The following is a 24,615-nucleotide window of genomic DNA, read 5'->3' on the forward strand; positions in this document are numbered from 1 at the left end:
TGAACCCACATTTTCAACTGAAAGTCAAAGTAAAATATTGCTAGTTATTTACTTATTTTCAGTTTAAATAACTTTATAACTTTACACATACATAAACACACTATAATCAACTTGCATGAGATTTTGTAGCATTATTCTGCTCTTTAGTAACAATCATAATTGTTGAGAGATTCTTTACTGTGTAGCAAATAGAAAGTGGTTTTTAATTTCATTCAATGGAACTCCTATCATAACAAAACCCAATTTCTGTCCTTAGGTTACGTTCCACAGTTTATGGAAATATGTAGCAGAGTACCCTTTCTTCCAAACAACTAACCTAATGCACTCACTTTCAACATCTAAAAATGTAAATAGAGACAGTTCTAAACAAAAAAGTCTGTCTCATTGGATCTATGTAAGAATCACTTTGGTTTCTTTAAAACTAAATATAAAAATCCGCTTTTTCACAATGGTCACTTGTTTGCGAAAACATTGGTGTTTTGCAGTAGCAAAGTCCTAGGATATTTGTTTCAGCATGCATAAACAGAGTTAGCTAATACACATATTCCACTGGTTTTGATTTGTCTCAAGCTTTCATTTGTTTCCTTACACAGTTCTTTCTGTACATTAATGGTCTTGTTTTTAATTACTATACTACCATTCTCCACTACCCCCTAGTTTTATTCAAACTGGTGTTATTCACAGGATACATATCAGACTTGCTCTGTTATATGAGCAAAGACATTAAAAACATCTAATGAATAAGTCACATTTAAAACCGTCAACAATTGTCAATGATCTTTCATGGCAATCATGCATATATAACATTATCAAAAGTGCATTCCAAAAGCTAGTGTTTGTATTTAGAGTTGGAAAATATTTCCGTCCATATTAGATATATTGCTAGAACTCAAACAAGCTGAAGTTCATGTTGTCATAATGTGTACATAATTAAGACTGCAGCTGTTAAAAACTTATTTTCAAATGAATGCTTGTAAACAATCTAAAGCCATTAATTAACCTATGTGATTGTTTTGTCAAATATGAGTTGAGAATTTGTAGTTTTAAAAGATTCTGGATATATTTACTTAGTTGAGTAAGTGTGAAAGACTAAACAAACAAATATTTGAAAAGGCTGTAAAACAAGAAAACATCAAATTTCAGTGGAAGAAAGACAGCAGTAAATAATGGCATAAAAAATACAAGAATTTAATCTACTGTTAAATGCAGACTTACCGGTACCAATTGGACAATGGCTTCAGTTCCATTGGCTCCTTGCGATGGATGCTGGGCAGGGGCTGTTTCCACTGCAACACCACTATCGCTCTATAAAAATAATAAATTCATGGGAATTACAATTTTGAAGAGTAAATTCACATTAATTTTAATATAACAAATCATATGATAGCTCTCTTTCTCTGTGAAAAATGTAACAATTTAGATGAAAACCACCTGTGTGTGTGTGTGTGTGTCTGTATGTATGTATGTGTGTGTGTATGTATGTATGTTTGTATATATATATAATTTATAAACAATTGTGAGCATATAGGCACAAAACAAAGTGGAAAAAATTGTATTCAAATATCAAAGTTAGAGTAAAATAGCATTTTATTGAAGCTGAAAAGACTTCACAAACTGTTACTCAGAGTAACTAATCATGAGAGAATTGTGGGTATTTAGATGTTTATATACACACATACACACACACAAATTTACAGCTGAGAAGATTTATAAGAAGAAGCAATAATTTATATAGTGGGATGACAGGTTATCTTCCATATTACTGCTGTAAACTTAAAAGAGAATAGAAATAGAAAGCAGAATAATAGAACATGGTACAAACACGAAATGTTGAATTTCTTAAAGAAACAAATGCTGTTTCTTAAACTTTTATTTAATGTTTAATTTTTCATATAAAGTATATATTTAACAAAGATAATATTGTCACCAACACAAGAATCTGATCAATATACTGAATCAAATAGTACTACCATTGTTAAATATATAGTTTATATAATTACATTTTTTATATTAAAAAGAAAAAAAAAACAGCAAAAACAAAAAAAATTTTTTATTAAATATAAAGACTTGGAAACAGCTTGCTTGTGCTAGTGATGATTATTGAAAATTCTGTATATCAGATGCCAGTCAGTAGGTTTCAGGGGTCATTAGAAGAAAGTGCACAGTGTTTTGGGGCCTTCCTCTAAGCTTTACAGCATAGTTGTCCCAACCAATTGATGTGAGCCCCTGCCCTTTACTGGATCAATTGACTTGCATTTGATCTTAAATCTACCTTAAGATCATCATCACCATTCAAACTGTGGAAGTTTTATCATTTATTTCATTAGAAAATTGAGTAAAGTTCATGTTTGTATTTTATTGTTTTCTGTTAGGGTTTACTTTTATGTTTACAGCTGTAGTATGAATGATTGCCTGATAGATTCCCCATCAATTGAAATAGGAGAGGGTAAATAAAAGCAAGCGGAATTAATAAGAGTATTGCAAGGGAACACAATATAATGGCTGTAGTAAGATCTTAATTTATCACAATCTGAACAGTAGTTTAGTTTTAAATCATTGTACCATACGTATTGTTTTATTATAATTTACATGTGGCTTCCCTATCAGAGGAGAGAGTGCTTGAAGTGTGATATAGAGTTAAGTATATTTATTATAATATAGCAGTTAAAGATGACTATCTGTAACTTAAATTTTCTTTGGCAACAAAGGTGGATTCTCAGCAAAGATTCTTTATGAGATGCTGAGCATGATAAAATTCATGCAACATACTTGGTCATGTGGTGGGTCTTAGAAAAGTCTTTCAACATAAGAAACTATGTTGAAAACTGGGATGTATGAATGAAACATGGACTTTACAAGCCACGTCACAGTCTGCCTATTGAGGACAGCAGTAACTTAATAAGAACTGATGTTGACAGTTAACATCTGTTCAAATCTAACCAACATGAAAAAATAAATGTAAAAATAATGACGATCATAGTAATAATGATGGTGATGGGGATGATGATCACTTTGTTCACTTCATTCAATAGTTTGCACTCTTGCTGAGATATTTGCTATACTGCTCAACTTGATAGTAGCTGACATTTTTTTAGTTTATATTTTATACTATATATATAATATCATCATTGCCACCAAATTCTATTAAGTCATGATATGGAATCTGCCAGCATAAAACTTGAAATTACAGAGCAGTAGTTTATATATATAGATATATAAATATATATATATATATAACTAAAAATAAGGGTGTCTGAGAGACACCACCATGCCGAAATAGCAGTCAAATCCCTGACTCTAAAAACCATGTTAAATGTTCATATCGCACCATGAGATAAGACAGAGGGACAAAATAGACTAGCAAAAAATATTACTGAATAATTCAAGATCCTGGATTTCTAGCTTTGCTTTAAATAAGCTTTGCCATCATCGGTTGAATATATCAAAGCACATAAATACAAATATATTTATGCAGAACAAATATATATATGCAGAACATATATATATAAATAAGTTTTAGGTGTTTGTATGTTGTCTTTTCACATTCAGTTTTTCCATGCTAGCATGAATTACAAGAATACATATTATTGAAGCACTGTTTTAGTTTTGAGTTGAATACCTTTCCTGTTACTGCCCCTTGCTCATCTTTTCAAGTAAAAGAATTTTCATTGCATTTGTCAAGGGACACATACACATACATCATCATCATTTTGACATCCGCCTTTCTGTTTGCAAGGATCAGATTGAATCTACTGAGGCAAATTTTCTACAGCCAAATGCCGATCCTGTTGTCAACCCTTACCCGTTTCCAAGCAAGGGATTATTTTCTCACGGACAGACATGTTTTTACAGAAGATTAGAAATGAAGGACACTTCTTGTTTAAATTATCATCCAATTTCAAGACAAGGAGACACAAAAACACTCCCTGCCCACATAAGCATATTTACATATATGTTAATTTGTTTATGTCATAACTATGTGGTTCTGAGTTCAAGATGCCATTTACAACTAGATGAAGATGCTACTGTGTGTTGTATATTAAGTAGCAGAGGCCTCCTCTTTCAAAACAGAAGTTATTTGCAGCTAAATAAAAAAAAATGAGTTTCAACTATGAGAAAATTTTGTACAAATATCTAGTTAAAATCTATGCCTTTACTAAAGAAAATATGATGAATGTAAATTTGGGTGACCCGTTGGAGGCAAGAATGGGAGTAGTGGCTAGTATTACAGGGGGAGGGGAGTCACTAGTTGTAGCTACACATGTACTGGTAGAAGAAAGAAAGAAAGCAAAGGGATATTATATACTGTCAAATCTGATATAGTCCTCTGATTGTCACTCAAGCTGTGTGGTGTATGTGTGTGTGTGTGTGAGGGGGGGAGGGCGATATTATTGTATTGGACAAACAACAATTACCTAGCAATGTTAGAGAATGAAGATAGGCCCTAAATAACAAAATAAAAATTTAAAAAATGAGAGGCAAGCAAGTTGCAGAGAATAGAAGCTGAAGTTGATGTATGGACAAAGTATATCAGATAAATAAGTGGAATTACAGCAGTGTTTCTCAGCCATTTTTATCTTATTCTCCACCTTGACTTTCTGGAGATAACAAAAAAAACAAAAAAAAAAAAAACAAAAAAAAAACTTACATCCCACGACAAACAAAGTTAGCATATAGATAAGAAAATGAGATGACAAAGGAATAAATGATTATCTTATGAACTTCATAAGCTAACAGCTGTTTCTGCTATACCACGCAGTGGCCTCATAGTAGAGTACCCGAGTAACACTTTATAGCTTCATTGGAACCACGAATATGAAATGCAATTTATTTCAATATATATACATACACATTCACTCAAAAGAAGCTTTCATTTAAACTTTATAGCAAGTTTTATTCACCTATTACTTATATCTCACCAAAATATAGTCTTGCCCCATGGGGGGGGGGTTATGCATCCCTTTTGAAACACTGATGTAGATAGATAAATAAATAAGAAGAAAGAATGCAGTTTTAAGTTAGTGTTTGTTATTATCACTAGAATCATCAATGGAAATGATGTAACTGTTAGGCTGATGAGTAAAAATAAAAGTTAAATGAATAAAAAAATTATCCATTAAAATCAGAGATAATTTTCTCAATTATATGATACCGATCAAATAATTTATAGAGATTAATGATACTGAACAAATAAATCATCATCACCAGTGGCATATGTGAATAAAATAAACTAAATGAATAAACAAATGTGTAAGTAAAAGTAGATAAAAAAATAAAGGAGTGAATGAATAGTTCTAAAGATGGCGAAAATCAACTGTCTTTTCATACAATTTCTTCATGGACAATATCTCTGCCTGAAAATTTAGATTTAATCTAAAGGGCATTATAGCACTCAAACATACACTGTCGGACACATTAATTTATTTGTTGAGCTAGCTGCCAGCAAATGCATTATGTACATCAGGTTCTCAGATCAAATGAAGTCCTTAATTCGATGTTACTATAAATTCAATGTTGACAAAATAAGACAGATGATATTCTAGAAGGTATTGAAAATGGATGGGCTCTTTTTGTCCATGAAAAGACTGTATAAAAAACCAGTCACTTATACTTGTATTTAATTCAGTTGCTTTGTGAGTGAATTTGGAAGAAGGAAACTGTGTGGAAGACTATCATATGTATATATGTGTGTGCATGTGTTTTTGTGCTTGCCCTTCACCTTGTTTAGCAAAAGAGATCAATGCAATAAACACCAGACTTAAAAAAATAAGTACAGGAGGCGATTTGCTTTCCTAAACTCTTCAAGATGGTCCCCTAAGCATGGCTAAAGCCCAATGACTAAAATAAATGAAAAATAAAAGATAAAGATACATGCAATGTTGGTGAAAACTTAGATTTATTCTAAAGTATATTATAGTGTAAAAACATGCCTCACTAAATTTATACATTCATACACATATACATACATATATGTGTGTGTGTGTGTGTGTATAAATATATATGTATGTATGACCATCCATTTGAAATGCTAGAAATAGTAACCAAATTTCCCTTAAATCACAGAGCCTACAATTTAAAAAATGCAACATGTACAATTTAGCCTCTGATGCACAAAAAAGACAGATCACAGCTTGAACACTTTTTTTTTTTATCATAGGTCTGAATGATCAAAGCTAACCTGTAGCTGAGAAATATTTAAAGGACCCTCTACATAGTAGATTGACTATCTAAAAATAGCAGTCATAATTCTCATAAATCACATACTACCAACTTCAAAATGTAAGGATATATTGGGGTGCACAATGCCTGATATTTACAAAGATAGATGGAAGGTTTTCGTTGAAGACCTTTTAAAACTAGAAATATCCAGCAAAAGTTCTTCTAAATTACACATTTTACCATCTTAGAAAAAGGTTATATTGGGATATGTAATCCTTGACATTGACAAAGATGGGCAGAAGGCTTTCATTTGAACTCGACTCAGCCTAAGAAATAAATAACCAACTTTCACCAACATCACACATCCTACCATCCTAAAGAAAAAGCTCATATATAAAATACCAATGGCAATCTCCTTAAATCACAAACACTAGTCTTTAGAAAAAAAGAGAGGACACATTGGATAAAGTAGTCCCTAATGTATAAAAACAGATGATATTTACAACTAGAACACTTTTTTACCAATGGTCTGATCAAGCTGGGTCCACATAACTTAGAGAAACCTTATGTGGTAACCACTAACAGAGCCTCTTAGCAGTTGTCCAAGCTATTACAGATAGCAACCAAATCTCCCTCAAACAACACATTCTACATATATTTACTTTAAAAAAAATAATTGCCATTAAGTGTATTGCTGGGAAGACAATTGAACATATAAAGAGTTTAATTATCAAACACTACACAACTTTAAATTCACTAATTTTTGAATATTTGTTCTCTTAATACAAACAGACAACTAAGATGTGAGATAACCTATATCAAGAAATTCATAAAACTGTATAGTTTGCTTCAGGATAGTCAACAAGCTAAAAATTCTTCAGAAGAAATTTCCGCATGTGACAACAGATAGACATAACCTCAGCCTTTTGACTTGAGAGTTATGGAAGTCTGTTTCACTACCTAGAACTTATAATTAAGCATATAATTAGATATTCATTTGGAATATGAGTAGCTCTGTCAATAATATTCCAGGTTATAAAAGAATGATCATGTCTTTGGTCTCTGACTTTCTAAATAAATTGAGACAAGGAAATAGAGTTTGAACTATTCCTAAAGGAGCACAATGTTGATTGTAATGTGCCTTGAAATTGCAAGTCCCATACAGTTCCTTTTGTATAATTAATGCTTGATATATCACTCCTTTGGAGAGGTATGATCTTCAGAGCAAACAAATAGATTGATGTCAACAAATGCAAAATGACTATTAAAATGAGGGCAGGGTGGATATGTGATAGTAGATGACAAGAACAGCTAACCATGACACTGTTCATTAAAACAGTTTACTTTATTTTCAAAGTATACAATGGGAAAAGTTCAAAGAGCTACTGGTTCTGCTCACAGCAAAGGGATTCTCTCTGTCTAAAAAGCAAAAACCATAACAGAATTAGAGAATATCTGTGTGCTATGGAAAAGTGAGAAAAAAATGGAAAAATATGAAGAAAGCATAATTTTTGATAGAGAAAGTTGAGAACTGAGGGTCTATGAGATAGGGAATGAGCGTGGGAAAAAGTAAAGAAAAAGATGACTCAGGTGAGCATTTTATATCAGATATAGAGCTAACAAGAGTTAATATAAAAACTATAGTTGTATACTAGTATTTAAAATAAAAAAAAAAGAAAGAGAGAGAGCCAGAATTGGTTGGAGAGATCTAGATACTTTAAGGAGCAAATTGCCTTTTTCAAGGACACAAATAAATTTAGTGAGTTGAACAACGAGCTTTGTTATGAATGTCAGAATATCTGATCAATTTTCATTTGTACAGGAAAGCTAAAAGAGCACTTTTTGTTGTATTAGCCTTTTGTTTAAATAATAAAAAACACTATCTCTGTCCGTTTATTCACAGATGTAGGAATCACATAATAATGTTCCCATGTAACAGGCTTTTCTAGAAAATATTTTATTCTTCCCCAAAATATAAGCTAATTTTAATGAGGATTCACTGAACACTTTTTAAAGTATTCATCATAAAATGGATTATAGGAGACTTCATTTGATTAGTAGATTTCAAATTTTGGTACAAGACCAGCAATTTTGGGGAAAAGGATAAGTCAATTACATTGGCTCCAGTACTCATCTAGTACTTATTTTATTGACACTGAAAGGATGAAAGGCAAAGTCAACCTCAGCGGAATTTGAACTCAGAACGTGAAGATGGATGAAATACCACCAAGCGTTTTGTCTGACATGCTAACAATTCCACCTTATTTCATATGATTAATATTGGCATGATACAGTTCAAATAATAATCAGTAGTGGTAGTAGAATGGAAATGCAAGAGATATAACTTGTAATTTATATTTCGAAAGAAATTAATGGTTTGTCTTTCTAATAAAGATGTATGCTAACCAGCCGTTCTAATGTAAAGAAAGTTAATTATCAAATTAAAATCAGTTATATATAATCAATTTGTGCTTAAAATACTTATCTGGCATTAAGGCATCAAAAGTAAAATAATGTTGAATTATAATAGAAGTTACTGTTTAGGAAATCTCTTTCAGATGTAATCAGACTTAGTTTTCAAGCATAAACTAAAAGAGAGGGAGCTCTAGCATAGAGACATTTTATCAGACACTTTAACAACAGAACAAACCAGTAAGTCCATGAAGCTTAGTTACAACCTTATTTATCAAACATTATTTATTTGCAGGTATTAATTTTTAATACATTCATGTTTACAAGCCTTTATTTATAAATTAAATACTATGGGCTAAAACAATTGGTTATTGTTTAAATGAGTTCAGTTTTGATCAAGGAGAGCTATGTTGAAGGCATTCCAGCCTTGATCATTCTGTCTTTTCAGGGTTTTTTAGGACAATATTATCTAATCTGACCTTCCCCTTTTAAAGACAATGCTGTGTGATTTAAGGAAGATTTATCTGCTATTCTAGCAGACCTATTCTAGCTCTTTTGTTTGCTTGATTAAATGATTGATTCTGGGGAGAAGACTAAAGATGGTTTAAACTTGGCAAGAACCAGTTTTATAAGTGTTATTTAACGAACTATTTTAGCTTGGAAGCTGTAATGTACTGCCAATAATGTGAAGATATAAAAGTGCACTATAGAAGATTTCAAATAAAAATACATTACATATTTGTTAAAACAACAGAATGAGTTATGAGTGAGGGAGGAAAATAGAAGGAAAAAAATCAACCAAAACAACATTTGTTGTTATAACAGAAAGATACAAGTGATAGGGGGATAAAATGATTATTTCAGTATAGATACACACAACCATGCATACACACAAATACTACCTCATCATGATTGTTCATGAGCCACTGTTGAATGTAGGAATCGCCCATCTCTTTCCATTTTTCATGTGCTTTCTGAAAGCACATACATACATATTTATATATACAATCCTTATATATTATATAATTTTTATATTACTGAATATGAAAGAAACGTTGCTATATCTTTTATGTATAACATGCAATTTATTAAATAAACAATTTTAAAAGGTGCAAAAGTAGCATAAATACATCTTTCTGGAACAGACAGAAAGAGAGAAAAGTATAAAAAGAACCATTCAGGTAAGTACAGGTAAGTAGCATTTTATTCCTTGCTTAGTTATGTTCTTTAAAAGGAACTAGACCCAAAGAAGAATTTACTAAATTACTCTTTATTTATGAAAGTTCTTGTTATTTTGTAAGATGATCTCGGGTGGAGTCGAGATTTACTGATATAATATGAAATATTAAGGCTATCAGAGTACTTCTTGTTTAAGCAGGTATCAGTTGCTTTCTTCTTACATTTAATATTTTTCTTTGAAACAGCAAACAAGTGAAACGATCAACTTCTCATGCTATTTGAGACCATCCCAGTCTAAATATTACTTGTGATAATAAATTTCAGTTACTATACATGATAATTACATGCATAGCCTGGAAGTTCGTGATAGTGATACTTTAAAGGGCCCATGTGTAAACAACATAATTTCATCTACAGTGGCATTATTTTGTCCTTACAACTTTATAATATTCTCTCGAGTCTTACACAGGAGGTGGGTTGAGAAAGAAAAATTCTACTGGACATTTTCTTACAGAATGTGTGTTTCACATCACCATCACACATCATCATGGGTGGTGCTAGAGTAGTACAGCAGTAAATTATTGGCTTCAATTCACACTGGAACCACTTTTATTAGTTGTATTGCTAATAACCCTAGGGAAATACATAAGCTTAGAAATTCTCTTTGGTACTTCTTATGTTTATGTAAGAAACATTACTACTATTATTATTAAGGCATCAAGGCGGCAGAATTGTTAGCATGCCGGGTTAAATACTTAGCAGCATTTTGTCCATCTGCAAGTTCTGAGTTCAACTTCCACCAAAGTTGTTTTTGCCTTTCATCCTTTTGGGGTTGATAAAATAAGTACCAGTTGAGTACTGGTGTTGATATAATTGACTATCTCCCTCTCCCAAAATTCCAGGCCTTGTGCCTTTAGTAGAAATGATTATTATTATTATTATTATTATTATTATTATTATTATTAAGGCAATGAACTGGCAGAATCATTAGCATGCTGGGTAAAATGCTTAGTGGTATTTCGTCTGTCTTTATGTTCTGAGTTCAAATTCTGCCAAGGTTGACTTTGCCTTTCATCCTTTTGGGCTTGATAAAATAAATACCAGTTGAGCACTGGGGTTGATGTAATCAACTTACTCCCACCCTAAAGTAACTGGCTTTATGCCATAGTTTAAAGCCATCATTATTATTATCATTAATAATGGGAACTGGTACAGATGGTACAAAGTCATACTGGATGCTCAACAGCATATAGTAATAACTAGTTTCAAAATTGAGATCTAGTAGTAAAATGACTAATCACAATACAATTGGTGAATAATTATACAAAATAACCCCCCCCCCCCAAAAAAAACTAGCAGTTATAGATTAACAAAAACAAAAACTCTAAATAGTAGTGTGACACTACTAAAAGCGAAGTCTCTTTCAAACAAGCAAAACTGCACTATTATGTCATTAATATTACAAAATGCATTACACTGCTTTATTAACAAAAACATATACACATTCTCAGATATGTGTGCAAATGAATGGTGCATACTAAATCAGCAATAAGAATATAACAGGAAAATCTCTTATTTATAAGTTACATGCATGAATTTGTGGCATCTTTTCAGTTTGAAACACCAGATCTGATTTTTTTGAATATTTATTCACAAATGTAGTTTTTTATGCGGATGACCATCTCTTCATTCATTTTTTTCTGCCCCCTATTGCTGGGAGGGAGGTGAGGGTAGAATCCTCAGGCACCTCCTTCATAGGGTTCTAGAAGCAACCATCATTACATTTTCCGGTTGGATTCCCAAGCGAGACCAACTGGGACTGGATATTATCCAACTGTCTTGTTCTTGGTCTACACTTAGGTTTCCTGCCAGTTGGCTTGGCTTGAATCTGTATTGTGATTCTTTCCTGTGACAGTCTGTAATCAAGCCAATGGCAAAAATCATAACTATTTTTGGGAGAAATTGATAAAAAGTTACAAACTTTTAAAGATTAAAATTTTTTTGAATTTCAGCCAATCACAGATATAAGCAATCTTGAAGCATCAGAAATTGGAATTGCTATATATTCCTATAGTTATACCTGGTAGTGGTGGTGTTGATGGTGATGGTACACACAACACCCACCACCATAGCCCCTAAACTGTCACTACAGCCACCAGATAGTAGTAGTACTGCAACCGCTTTTTTGAAATGGAAACATGGTAATTCAAACATCTGGCATGTTGAGATTGACTGCATGTAATTTAATGAAATTCGAAGGGGTATGTGGAGAAACAATCTTTAAAGGTTTTTAACTTTTTAATTATTAACTTCTCTCCAAAATAGTTATGATTTTCATAATTAGCATGAAAAACTACACCAGTGTAGAAATCCTTGTAAAAGAATCAGATCTGACGTTTGAAAGTGAAAAGATTTTATTTGTGAATTAAAAACGACCTTGATAATAATGAGTGAGTGTGCACATAGCAGTACTTGTAATACCCATTGGTATTTACAATGGTACATGTGGTGATAGCTATAATGTTATTAATTATCATAACAATTGTGGGTACAGTGATGATACCAAAGTTATAAAAACAATGACAAAAAAGGAGTTCTATGTATATATGGGCTGTGATTTTGTCTGCATTTCAAGGCACCTTTTATAATAGGGATTGTTTGGTTTTCCATTTCCATATTCTGGATATCTATATTTCCAGGACAATCATCTCATTTCCTTGCAATATATATTAATCATCCGTGAAGGCATGTGGCTCACTCTCTCCCATCAAGATGTCCATGTATAAAAAATTGCATCAAACCTGTTCACATCTGATACATCTTTTCCAAGCTGTCAGCCATTACTCCCTCCAGTCAAGGCCTTGCTACAGATGTCCATTATTCTCTCTTATCATTGTCTTCCCTATTGCTATCCATTACTTGATTTTTCTCTTACAAGCAAACATGTAACTGTCATCACTGTCTTTCTTCCATTACTCTCCATCATTACTATTTCTCTTCCATTACCTTCTCCAGCTCTCTCTCTCTCTCTTTCATTATCCCCCTCCCTTCCATTAATTCTTCTTACTCCTCTTACTCAACTCATTTTCTCCTATCATACTTTCACTCCCTCCATCAAATCATCTAGTTCTCCGGAGAACTCTTTTTTCTAGCAGGACACAAGGTAACACTGTTAATGCTAATTATTTAATAAAATGCACATACTGTAAAGTGGTTGCTGAACAAGCAAAGACAATGTAGTGGGGTGGAGGATCTTTGAGCCTGCTCTTAGTGCCGGTGCCATGATAGAATACATTGAGTAGACCTTTGTAAAGAGTTTGGTGTTAACATAATACATAGGTGGAGGTTTCAAATCTCTGCCAGGAAATAAGGGCATTCAGCCATACGAACTATGCCAAAAATGGAAGGCATGAGTGAGAGATGGTCTATGGTTGAGATAATCCGGTAAATTAATGTCAGTATAGAAATAAATATAACAATTACAGATAGACAGAGAACTAGGGGCATAGGAGTAGCTAAAGCTCTTGAAATGAAGTTAATGAACTGTTGAGTGGATTCATTTGATGTTGTTGATAGGCTTTGTTGATTTTAAATAGGTGCAAGGATTGGAGTGGTGGAAGCAACAGTAGTGTTTGACTGGTACTATTTTATCAACCTCAAAAGAGTGAAAAACAAAGTCGACTCCAGAGCAAAAAGTCAGGGAAAAATGTCACACATATGCATACATATATACATACACATACATATATACATACATACATACAGACACACATATATACATACACACATACATATATATCATTAATTGAATATATTCTGTTAGAATATTATACACTGAATTTATAATGAGTGATCTTGGTATAAAATGTCAAAAATATTAATACTATAAAGTATTTAGACATTAATATGAGCGATTATATACACTGTATTTTGAAATATTAGTATGAAATTCAATATCAAAAAAATTCATCATGAATATATATATGTCTAAAATAGCATTGTATTAAAAATATATGTAAATATATGAAACATGACAGTTTAAAAATTTGTTAATTAATGTATCTTACGATCGTTTCATGAAAGTATTGTCATTATAATGGAACCCATTGTTGATACACATGGATAGACAATAATTCTGTTCGTCAGAGATGGAGAAGATAGATTTTTATAATGTATTGAATGTTGTTTTAAAATTAGAAGAATATATGAGAAAGTATTTTTGAAAATAGATTAAAATTTACTGGTTTAGATCTATGCAGGTGGACTTAGGTAATAAAATTTAAAGTTTGTATATATAACCTTGGTAAGTTCATCCCAGTAATTCATGACTGGTTTTGATTTATGCAGATAGACTTTGGTAAGAAGCTTTCGAGTTTGTATATATATCTTTGTTAAATTCATCTTGATAATCCATGACAATTTTGTGTAAACAGTACCTTATCCTGCATTTCATATTTGAGATTTAGAAGGATTGACGATATATGTATCTCACATATGGAATGCAGGATAAGGTACTGTTTATATATATATGGTTTTAAATGAAGATAAGTTTGATTTGTTTCACTTTGGAAAAGAAGAAACTTTGAAATTTCCATATGCTCTTCCCTCAGGTAACTCCTTAGTGTCATCTAACAGCTTCAGAGACCTTGGAGTAATTCATCATCATCATCATCATCATCATCATTTAACGTCCGCTTTCCATGCTAGCATGGGTTGGACGGTTCAACTGGGGTCTGGGGAGCCCGAAAGCTGCACCAGTCCAGTCAGATCTGGCAGTGTTTCTACAGCTGGATGCCCTTCCTAACGCCAACCACTCCGAGAGTGTAGTGGGTGATTTTATGTGCCACCGACACAGGTGCCAGACGAGGCTGGCAAACGGCCACGCTCGGATGGTGTTTTTATGTGCCACCGACACAGGTGCCAGACGAGGCTGGCAGACGGCCACGCTCGGATGGTGTTTTTTATGTGCCACCGACACAGGTGCCAGACGAGGCTGGCAGACGGCCACGCTCGGATGGTGTTTTTATGTGCCACCGACACAGGTGCCAGACGAGGCTGGCAGACGGCCACGCTCGGATGGTGTTTTTATGTGCCACCGACACAGGTGCCAGATGAGGCTGGCAAACGGCCACGATCGGATGGTGCTTGTTACGTGCCCACAGCATGGAGGCCAGTCGATGCGGTACTGGCTACGGCCACGTTCGGATGGTTTTCTTATGTGCCACGTGCCACCGGCACTGGTACCACAAGATACAAATTCCATTGATGTTCATCTATTTTGATTTGTTTTGATTTTCACTTGCCTCAACAGGTCTTCACAAGTGTCACAAGAAGGAAGGTATGCACAGGTGGACTGACTACGTCCCAGGTAGGGGCCATGGGTTATGGCCTGACTAGTCTTGCCGGGTCTTCGGATGGTGTTTTTATGTGCCACCGACACAGGTGCTAGATGAGGCTGGCGAACGGCCACGATCGGATGGTGTTTGTCATGTGCCCACTGCACTGACTACGGCACTGATGGATTTCTTGTGTGCCACAGGCACTGGTACCACAAGATACAAATTCCATTGATGTTCATCTATTTTGTCTATTTTGATTTGATAACAATCTAAGCTGGAGTTCCCATGTAAACAGCAAGTTTGACTTGACCTGCAAGATGTGCTCCTGGATTCTGAGAACTTTCTGGTCTAGAGATGCCTGCACCATCATCCTCTTCTACTCTACTTTTGCACGACCGCTCCTTGAATACTGTTGCCCACTGTGCACCCCTCCCTCCGATACGAAGCTACTCATTATAAAAGTAGAAGCACTCCAGAGGTTAATAACAAGAAAGATAGATTGCATGAGAGGCATTGATTATTGCAGTTGACTAAAAAAAACTCAATCTCTACTCTCTCCAATGCCACTGGGAGCACTACATCATTTGTGTTATGTGGAAAATATTCTATCAATATTACACAAATGATGTTGGCATCAGTTTTAAAATCCATCCAAGACTTGGCCCCCGTGCTATCCGCACACTACTAAAATCGAACTCGGTACACATAGCAACATTACATCACAATTACTTCAACTGGTTCAGCTCTCTTTAATACCATACCAAAATACGTGAATTAGATGTTTTATAACTGATGCCTTTCATATCACCGAGGCTCATAAAATGAAACTAAAACCCCTTTTATAAAACTGACTATATGCCAAGTAAAAAGATATCCTTTTTGTAGCTATTATTATGAGAAAAATTTACCTTTCACCCACCAGGTTAACAATAACCTGTAAAATATTCAAGTTGAGTCAATTGGCCACAAAACAAAGTAGTATTACACTTAGAGGGAAGCAAGTTGTAACAAGCAGTACACCAGAGGACTTAAATTACCTTAAATTTAATTTTGACCTTTCAGCTTATGTGTTAAAACCATGTTAAGTAGAAATATGTTTTCTTCATTTCTTCATTCAGAATCAAGAACACAAATACCAGTAAAACACAGGAGTCAAATCACTCTACTACATCCTTCCTCCCAGAAGTATAACTTTAAGAAAAATATTGATTTTGTCACCTTGTCAGAATCATATCACGAAATGCTAAACTTTTCTTTTCTTTCTCCACAATTTCTTATTAAGCAATAGAATAGTTTTTGTACCATTTGGAACTGCATTGAAATCTACCTTCTACTTCAAAACGGAAGTACACATATGATTCCATGCACTTCCTTTTCCATTACTGAACATACTGAAAGCCATCAAAAATGGTAATAAATCAATAATAGGATAGTCACTTCATCAAAACTAGGTTTCATAGTCAAAGTGAAAATAATTTTAGAAGATCACTAAAAATACTTAATAGTTAAAAGAAAATGGCATTATAGCGACTCTCATGCATTTTACTATTCTATCATATCTTTACCATGTAACTGTTCTCAGTTGACTACTCACTTCTTTAATATTACACCTTCCACAAATTTTAATTTTATTTAATTTATAAGAAAATGAATAAAAAAATTTTGTTAACAAAGTACATATTAAATCTTCTACCATAGAAAAGTGAGAGGGGACAATAAAACCTATAAGTTCACCATTCTTTACACCGTTGATATATATATATATATATATCAATCAGTACATGTTATAACTGCTTTACTTCTTTCTAGGTAAACTGATATCTGGCTGATGAAAGTAACTGGTAGCAATTTCTCTTGAAAATAGACAAAATTTGGCATCATGGTGTTAGCAAATACCTGCACAAAAAGGGTTTAGCCACCAAGGACATTAGGGGATGTTCCAGCTTTATCAACAGTGTAAAAGCAGGCAGCTAAATTTAGGAGAGGAAGGGTGAGACTTGAAGATGATCCAAAGTCTGGACATCCTGCAACTGAGGAAAATATTGATCATGTTTGCCACATGCTAATGGATGACAGGCGACTGACAATAAATCAAATAGCCAATGCTACTAGCATATCCTGTGAGAGGATCGAGAATATTCTGCACAGTGAACTTGGCACCACGACAGTTTTTGCCTGGTGGATGCCACATCTTCTGACACCTGATCAAAAGTGCAGCAGGCTGATCACATCAGGGGAAAATCAGATGTTGTTTGAGGCAGATCCAGCTGGTTTACTTGAATGGTCTCTAAGCCAGGATGAGTGTTGGGTTCATCACTTTGAGCCAGAGACAAAGAAACAATTCATGCAGTGGAAACACTCGTCCTCACCCTGTAAAAATGAGTTCTGATGTCGATTTGTTCAACTAAACCCTTCAAGGCAGTTCCTCAGCATGACTACAGATCATCATCATCATCATCATCATCGTTTAACGTCTGTTTTCCATGCTAGCATGGGTTGGACGGTTCAACTGGGGTCAGGGAAGCCAGAAGGCTGCACCAGGCCCAGTCTGATCTGGAAGTGTTTCTACAGCTGGATGCCCTTCCTAACGCCAACCACTCCGTGAGTGTAGTGGGTGCTTTTTACGTGCCACCTGCACAGGTGCCAGACGAGGCTGGCAAACGGCCACGATCGGATGGTGCTTTTTACGTGCCACCGGTACGGGGGCCGATAAAAAATAAACGATTCCTTGGTATGCTTCTGACGAGAGAAATTCATCATCTATGTTCAAATTCATGTCAAACATAAGTGATTTTTGTTTGACATGATTAAAGTTCTACTTTTCAGGAGTGGGTGGATGCAGAAGACTGAATTGACCCTATTATATGACTGGTACTTATTTTATTGATTCAGGATGAAGAAAAAGTATGTCTATTCCAACAGTATTTAATCTAAAACTTGAAAAGACAGAATTAAATGTAAGATATGAATTTGCTTTCTTCTAAATACAATGCAAATATGTTTTGTAGCTAACAAATTTAACTGCAATACTGCAAAGACTCCATAATGAAGAAATAGATGACCAAATCAAACCTTACAAGATATTTGTAATTGCAATTAGAGTACTGTGTCTTACTCGGATGATAAATAACGAATTAGTTGAAATAACTGAAAGATGACCCCAGGGCTGAATAGCAAGCAAGACTCACAATAGTTTAAATATAAAATCCCCAAAACTACCACTTAAGTGAAATAACTATAACTAGAAAAAAACAGGAGTTACTTCCCCTCTTAAAATAATTTTTAGCATTTTAGTTTGCTATTGTCAATATTGCAATTAAAAAAAAAACCGTGCGCGTGAACATACAAATATTGTTACTCTGAATTAATTTAATAAAACAGAATACCTATATTTATAAGGAAGTGGTAGTCAATTGCATTTTTCAAGTGTAATTTAGACAAATTTAGAAGAAAATAAAACAAAAGACTTTAAATCATCCCAAGGCGTGGCTGTGAGGTGAGAAGTTTGCTTCCTAACCACATGGTTCCGAGTTCAGTCCTGCTGCGTGGCACATTGGGCAAGTGTCTTCTACTATAAACCCGAGTCGACCAAAGCCTTGCAAATGGATTTGGTAGACGGAAACTGAAAGAAATCCATCGCGTGTGTGTATGTGTCCCATCACCACTTGACAACTGGCGTTGGTTTGTTTACGTCCTCATGATATAGCGGTTTATAGAGTAAGTACCAGGCTTTAAAAAAAAATGTACTGGGGCTGATTCTTTCAACTAAAAATTCTTCAAGGTGTTGCCCCAGCATGGTTGCAGTCTAATGATTGAAACAAGTAAAAGAGAGATCCAAAATACTTTGAGGAATTTTTGTCAATTCTACAATATCTCCCGAGGCACTACTTTCTGTAACCCAATAATTCTAACATGTAACTGCATTAAGACTGGTATACAATTTTTACACACCGAAAACGAATGAAAGAGCTGCCAACTGGTGGCTGATATTCGGACTCAGAAATATCACAAAAATATCCTAACTCGGGCATTGTTCGTTTGTATGGATTTACCGTATTTAATGGCATAAAAGACGCACTGGTATATGAGATGCACCCCAATTTCAACAATGCATATTCAGGGAAAAAGTTTTAGTGTATTAAAACTTCTAGTAGGACCAACATTTTTGAGAGAGAGAGAGAAAATACACAAGTTCAAATACGAAAGAATTGGAACATTTGAACCAAAATAATTTGTGTATATATTCCTGACTGTATCATCTCCCCTTACGTTAAAGTCCATTTTGTATGGCATGAACAGGATGACCCCCACCCCACCCAACAACTACGAATTAATGGGGTCGATAAACTTGAAGGCAAAGCCCCCCCCCCTCGTTATGGAAAAAAATGGAACAAGAATTTGATACGGATAATAGCATCAGAAAAGCTAGCAAGTTGATAATGTGTCAAGAGAACAAAAGATTAACCCAGGAAGAGGAGGAGGAAAGTTATTTAGATAACCTTGTTGTAGTAAAAGATTAACTTTATAAATGAAAGCAGGTGTTTATGGATTAGATAACAGATGGCTAATCTATTAGAGCTTAGAGATTATGTTTCCAGTTGTAGACTGTACACCAGCAGAAAAAGACTAGCAAAATAAAGATATAACAAAACAGATGTAACTTTAAAAAAAAAGATAATAAAAATTAAATTAAAACTGGTTTTAATTTTAGGCGAATGAAATAATTCTATATAAGAAATTATTTCTAGACTTTCTCAGAAACAATTTAAAGCCTTGTAATAACAAGGGAGCAAAGATTTGATTTATTGGGTTATATTTTGCCTTGATTCAGTTAAAACACACTCGCTCAATCAGATTGTTCTTATATAAATACTAGTGTATTAATAAAGTGTTGGTTATGAATAAATGAATATATATATGGACTACTGTGGAATTAGTCTCATAAGGGATTGTTTTATCAGACTGGGATGCAAATCAATTTGTCCACGTTCATTATTTAACAATTCATCAGAATAGTTGCTCTTCAACTGCTAATAATAGGAATGGAAGGCTTCTTATTAGAATGTAATCAAGACTTATAAATGAAACAACTCATTTGCATAATAGTATAAATTACCAGAGTACAAATTTAGAATGGGATATGAATAAATACACTGACTTATACCTGTAAGTATTTAGTTTTACAGTGAAATCAAGTCTATAAGAGTATTTTGATGAGAGATGGGTAAATCCTGATGATTTAACACAAGAGTTTGCACACTTATCTGTTTAAATATCAAACATTATCCAAGACACAGCATCTTAGAGTGAAGAATTTAGGGCCAGAACTAACACCATCATCACCATTTAACATCTGCTTTCAATGCTGACAGGAGCTGGCAAGCCAGAAGACTGCACCAGACTTCACTATCTGTTTTGGTATGGTTTTTACAGCTGGATGCCCTTCCTAATGCCATACATGGATTTCATTAACTCACATACTCTGTGTAATTTATCCTTGATATTGACAAATGTGATTTATTTTTGATATATATCCTGACTGAAAGAGACTAAACAAGGTTGAAATCCTTAACTTTTGGTAGTCGAATATACATTCTTCCTTGTTGCTCATATTGCCAAAAATATTTTAGAGCAAGATACAAATAATTTATTGACTTGATGTTTTTATTGGTGTGTGCACAAGTTTATCTAGGATATTATAACTATCACATAACAGTTACATCTATGTAACTGTTATCTAGGATATTATAATTATCATATAACAGTTATAACATTATATATATATATATATACAAACACACACACACACATATATATATATACATACACACAAAATAGATTGTCTGGTTGATTTTGATGCATGAGGTTCTAACAGCATTTTTTTTCTTTTGTTTTAGCTCTGATGTGAATGTTTCTCATGAGACATTAATCCCACTAATGATTTACAAATAAATCGATAGATTGGACATAAGAAAGGATTGTTATACAAAGCATTTGACATATTAGTTCAAGACTTTGTCTTTGTTTATATATATATATATATATATATATATATATATATATATGTAAGAGAGAGAGAGAGCTCTGTTGTTGAATAAGCCAAAATCAATTAAAGGATTAGACAAAGTTTGGTGACAATCCACAAAACTAAAACACTTGACACATCATAGTAAAATTACACTAAGAAGGCGAAGTGAAACATCTCATTGACTTTCATTGAACCTATAGCCATATTATCAAATCTGTTAATCATGTAAAAAGTATTTATTAACTATTTTGAAACAAACTATAATGTCTGTTACAAAGAACAAAACAAAAATGATCTATTAAAATAAAAAAGATCCATTACAGTCACATGAATAAGTAATAGCCTCTTAGCTTGTAAGCTGTTAACCTGCATTCCCTAGTTGGTAGTGCACTGCAAGCATTAATTTTCATTGACAAAATTTTGCCATTAAAAAGATAAAAAAAAAGTTTAATAAAACATTAAGAAAACATGCTTGTTATTAACTTCATTAAGCCAACTAAGAAGATATGTTTTTATGATTGCTCTTTCCTATTTCACCTGCTGGAAATAACTAAATTCATTTTCATCACACTATCTTAAAAAAATAGAATAAAAAGGGCAGGAAGTTAATCTAGTCTTACATGGATACACTAAGTCTAGGAAGAAAAAATGACAGTCATGGCCATCAAAGCAGACCTGGGTTAAAGAAAACAGACTATACTAGCTATGAGTGAGAGAAGGTTCCTTGTTAGACTTTTCCTCTAGTTCTTTCTAACTAAAATGAAAAAACACTAAAAATGTAATAGTAGTAAAGCACTTGATTCAGCAGTCAACTATTTCCAAAAATCTTGTAATTAATTTTCAAATGAAAATTATTTGATATCACTGTAATACAATTTTTTTTCTTGAGTAGCAACTGTTATTTCTGATTCGCTGGAAAAATGGTAAATATTTCCTTCTAACTTTGTTTTTGTTACGATATTTATTCAAACCCTGAGGAATCCCTCTCAACACATGGCTATGATGCTCCCCCACTATGCCAGCTCATGATCAAAGATGCACATATTATCAGCCACTAAGGGATATGCTCAAGTGGTTAAGGTCAAGCAAATCTGTGGTTTTGAGCAGAATAGATGGTTCTAGAAAATTCTGCATCAGCAACAGAGCACTGAATCTGCCTGAAATATAATGGGAAATATGTCAGTTTCAAAACATTGTCCAGGTTACAAGAGCAATGTTTTAATGGAATAGTAGTAATTTCCTTTGATTTCTAGATATAATCAAATAGGAAATAACAGTTATTAGCCAAAGAAAAATTAAATAAATAAATAAATTTTTATATTGTCCAAAAATTTTTATCAACTAAACTTACAGTAGCTATCTATTTTGCTTGTTTTTAACTCATATGGGGAGTTTTTGTCTACCAATAAATAACTTGGTTATTAACCAATCAAAGATTTCCACTGTAATATATATGTATATATGAAATTATTACTCTATTTCTATTTAGAATGTTGAGCACTCTTCAGTGATATTGTTGAAATGGTTAATACCCAATATGGGCTGTAGTGAAAGATATAATTATCACATTTTTTCTATTTCTGCTTATGTTTTGTGACAAAAATATGAAACACTAGAGTTTCATAAAAAAAAATGATATTAAGCAGATTGGCAGTAATGAAAGAAGGTGAACAGAGGCAGTGCAAGAATTCTTTAAATTTATCTAGAGCATGCAAAGATGTACTTTTGAATGGGATAACAGGATGAAAAGTTACCAGAATTTAGTGAAAATTTTTTAGACAACAGCAAAATGTAAGAGTCAATGAAAAATGTTATTAAAAAGTTCAAGATATGCTTGATGAAAATGTAAGCCATAGAAGAGAAATAGGAAGATAAAATAGTGAGAGAACAGAATAAGGGTGTTTTAATAAGTTGGCAATCCTATGTTATTACAAGATTCAAGACGTGCTTGATAAAATAAGTCATGGAAGAGAAATAGAAAAACAAAATAGTGATAGAATAAGAAATGAGTGTTTTAAGTTGGCAGTCCTAAGGGCATAGTGTTAATAAATGGATAGATACCACATCACATGACTAGGCATGCAGCACATCATGCCACTAAAACAGCCATTTTCAGTGTAGCAGTAGCAGTAGTAGTGGTAGTAGTAGCATAAGTATTTTTCAAGAGCAAGTCATTCCAAAATTGACAAAAAGAGAGAAAACAACATCATCAACAAAAAACAAATAGACAAAAAAAAAAATGAAATAATAATTGAATAATTTGCTTGTTGTTGTTGATGTTATTTTCTGATTTTCTTTTGCTCTCTAACTTTCAATCACTTTATACAGTGGTTATTAGGTCAAAAATTGCTCCATGGATTGTTTTTACTTAAATACATACATTGGCTTCGTAATTGACCACATTCACATTGGTCTCATCAAAGCAGCAGCCATAGGGGAGTGGGCTGTCCAAAACAAGACCACTGTCTGTGTGTGACCAGGACAATCCTTCCAAAGAGTCCTGTGACAGACCTATGGATGAATCTTCTATTTCAGTGAAGTTGTGAATTTGTTCCACCCAAGAATCTCCCATGGCAGGAGGGAAGTCTCGAGCATCATGATAAAACTCTAAGTCATCAGTTTCTTTTTCTTCTTTATCAAACTGACAGAAGAAATTAAAAGAAAATGGAAAAAAAAATAACAGAAAAAAAATGATAAAATAAAAAATATTACGAATGGGTCAAAGAGAAAGAGAGAAAAAGAAAAAAAAATGTAATGAAATGACCTGTAAGAGAAAATATACATAAAAAAAAAAGAAAATAACATTTGGAGAATTTAATCTTTTGACAGCAAAAAACTATCAGTAAGATGCACAATATTCATTTCACTGAGAGTAAACAACAATAAGGGATTTGAGGGAACATAAAAAAAAAAAAAGAAAAATGACTTACTCATATGGCTGAAGTTTTAAAATAGCTTCAAGATATTTTAAAGTTATATTTTCAAGTCATAGTTTTGTGTTAATTAATTAGTGACTAAATACAGTTCAAATTAAATAAGTAGAATAACAAATTATATGAAATATTATTTATAAGTAACTTCATAACAACATAATGAAACTTGTCTAATAAATATTAAGATACAAAACTAGACACAATTAGTGTGTTTATTAGGCCTGTGACTGTGTGAAGGATTGTGCACATGTAAACAAATGAAGTTATATTTTCACATTTACACATTACATATGCTTTAAATATGTATACTTTGGTATATAATAATTATTTCTTATACAGGCAGCAAACCATAAGATTTTTAGAGGTAGCCCAAAATAATAATGCTCATATCATTTACCAACGGTGTTAGCAGAATTAAGTGAAATGGTGTTAAATAAGAATCAAACTGATATGGGTAATGAAGATTTTTTCATAATTACTTATTTTCTTAATGATACAAAAATAAAATATAATTATGTGGATAAGAAATACAAGCTACATACTCCCCACAAAGGAAGGTGCTACA

General features: G+C 33.2%; 1 protein-coding gene across 14 annotated transcripts in view; it reads right to left on the minus strand.

Moving 5' to 3' along the window:
• LOC115219128 (protein PFC0760c) overlaps positions 1–24,615 on the minus strand; it is a 328,821-nt gene that overhangs the window by 31,526 nt on the left and 272,680 nt on the right. For 10 of the 14 annotated variants that reach the window (XM_036508956.1, XM_036508957.1, XM_036508958.1 and 7 more), the window contains 3 exons: positions 23,498–23,758; positions 9,474–9,545; positions 1,216–1,305 (listed from right to left, as the gene is read on the minus strand). In XM_036508956.1, the coding sequence (XP_036364849.1) occupies positions 1,216–1,305; positions 9,474–9,545; positions 23,498–23,758 (423 nt within the window). The remainder of the gene's footprint in view (positions 1–1,215; positions 1,306–9,473; positions 9,546–23,497; positions 23,759–24,615) is intronic. The other 4 variants (XM_029789212.2, XM_029789211.2, XM_029789214.2 and 1 more) reach the window with 2 other exon arrangements.

Source organism: Octopus sinensis, linkage group LG14, assembly GCF_006345805.1.
Source record: "Octopus sinensis linkage group LG14, ASM634580v1, whole genome shotgun sequence".
Classification (NCBI taxonomy): Eukaryota; Metazoa; Mollusca; class Cephalopoda; order Octopoda; family Octopodidae; genus Octopus; species Octopus sinensis.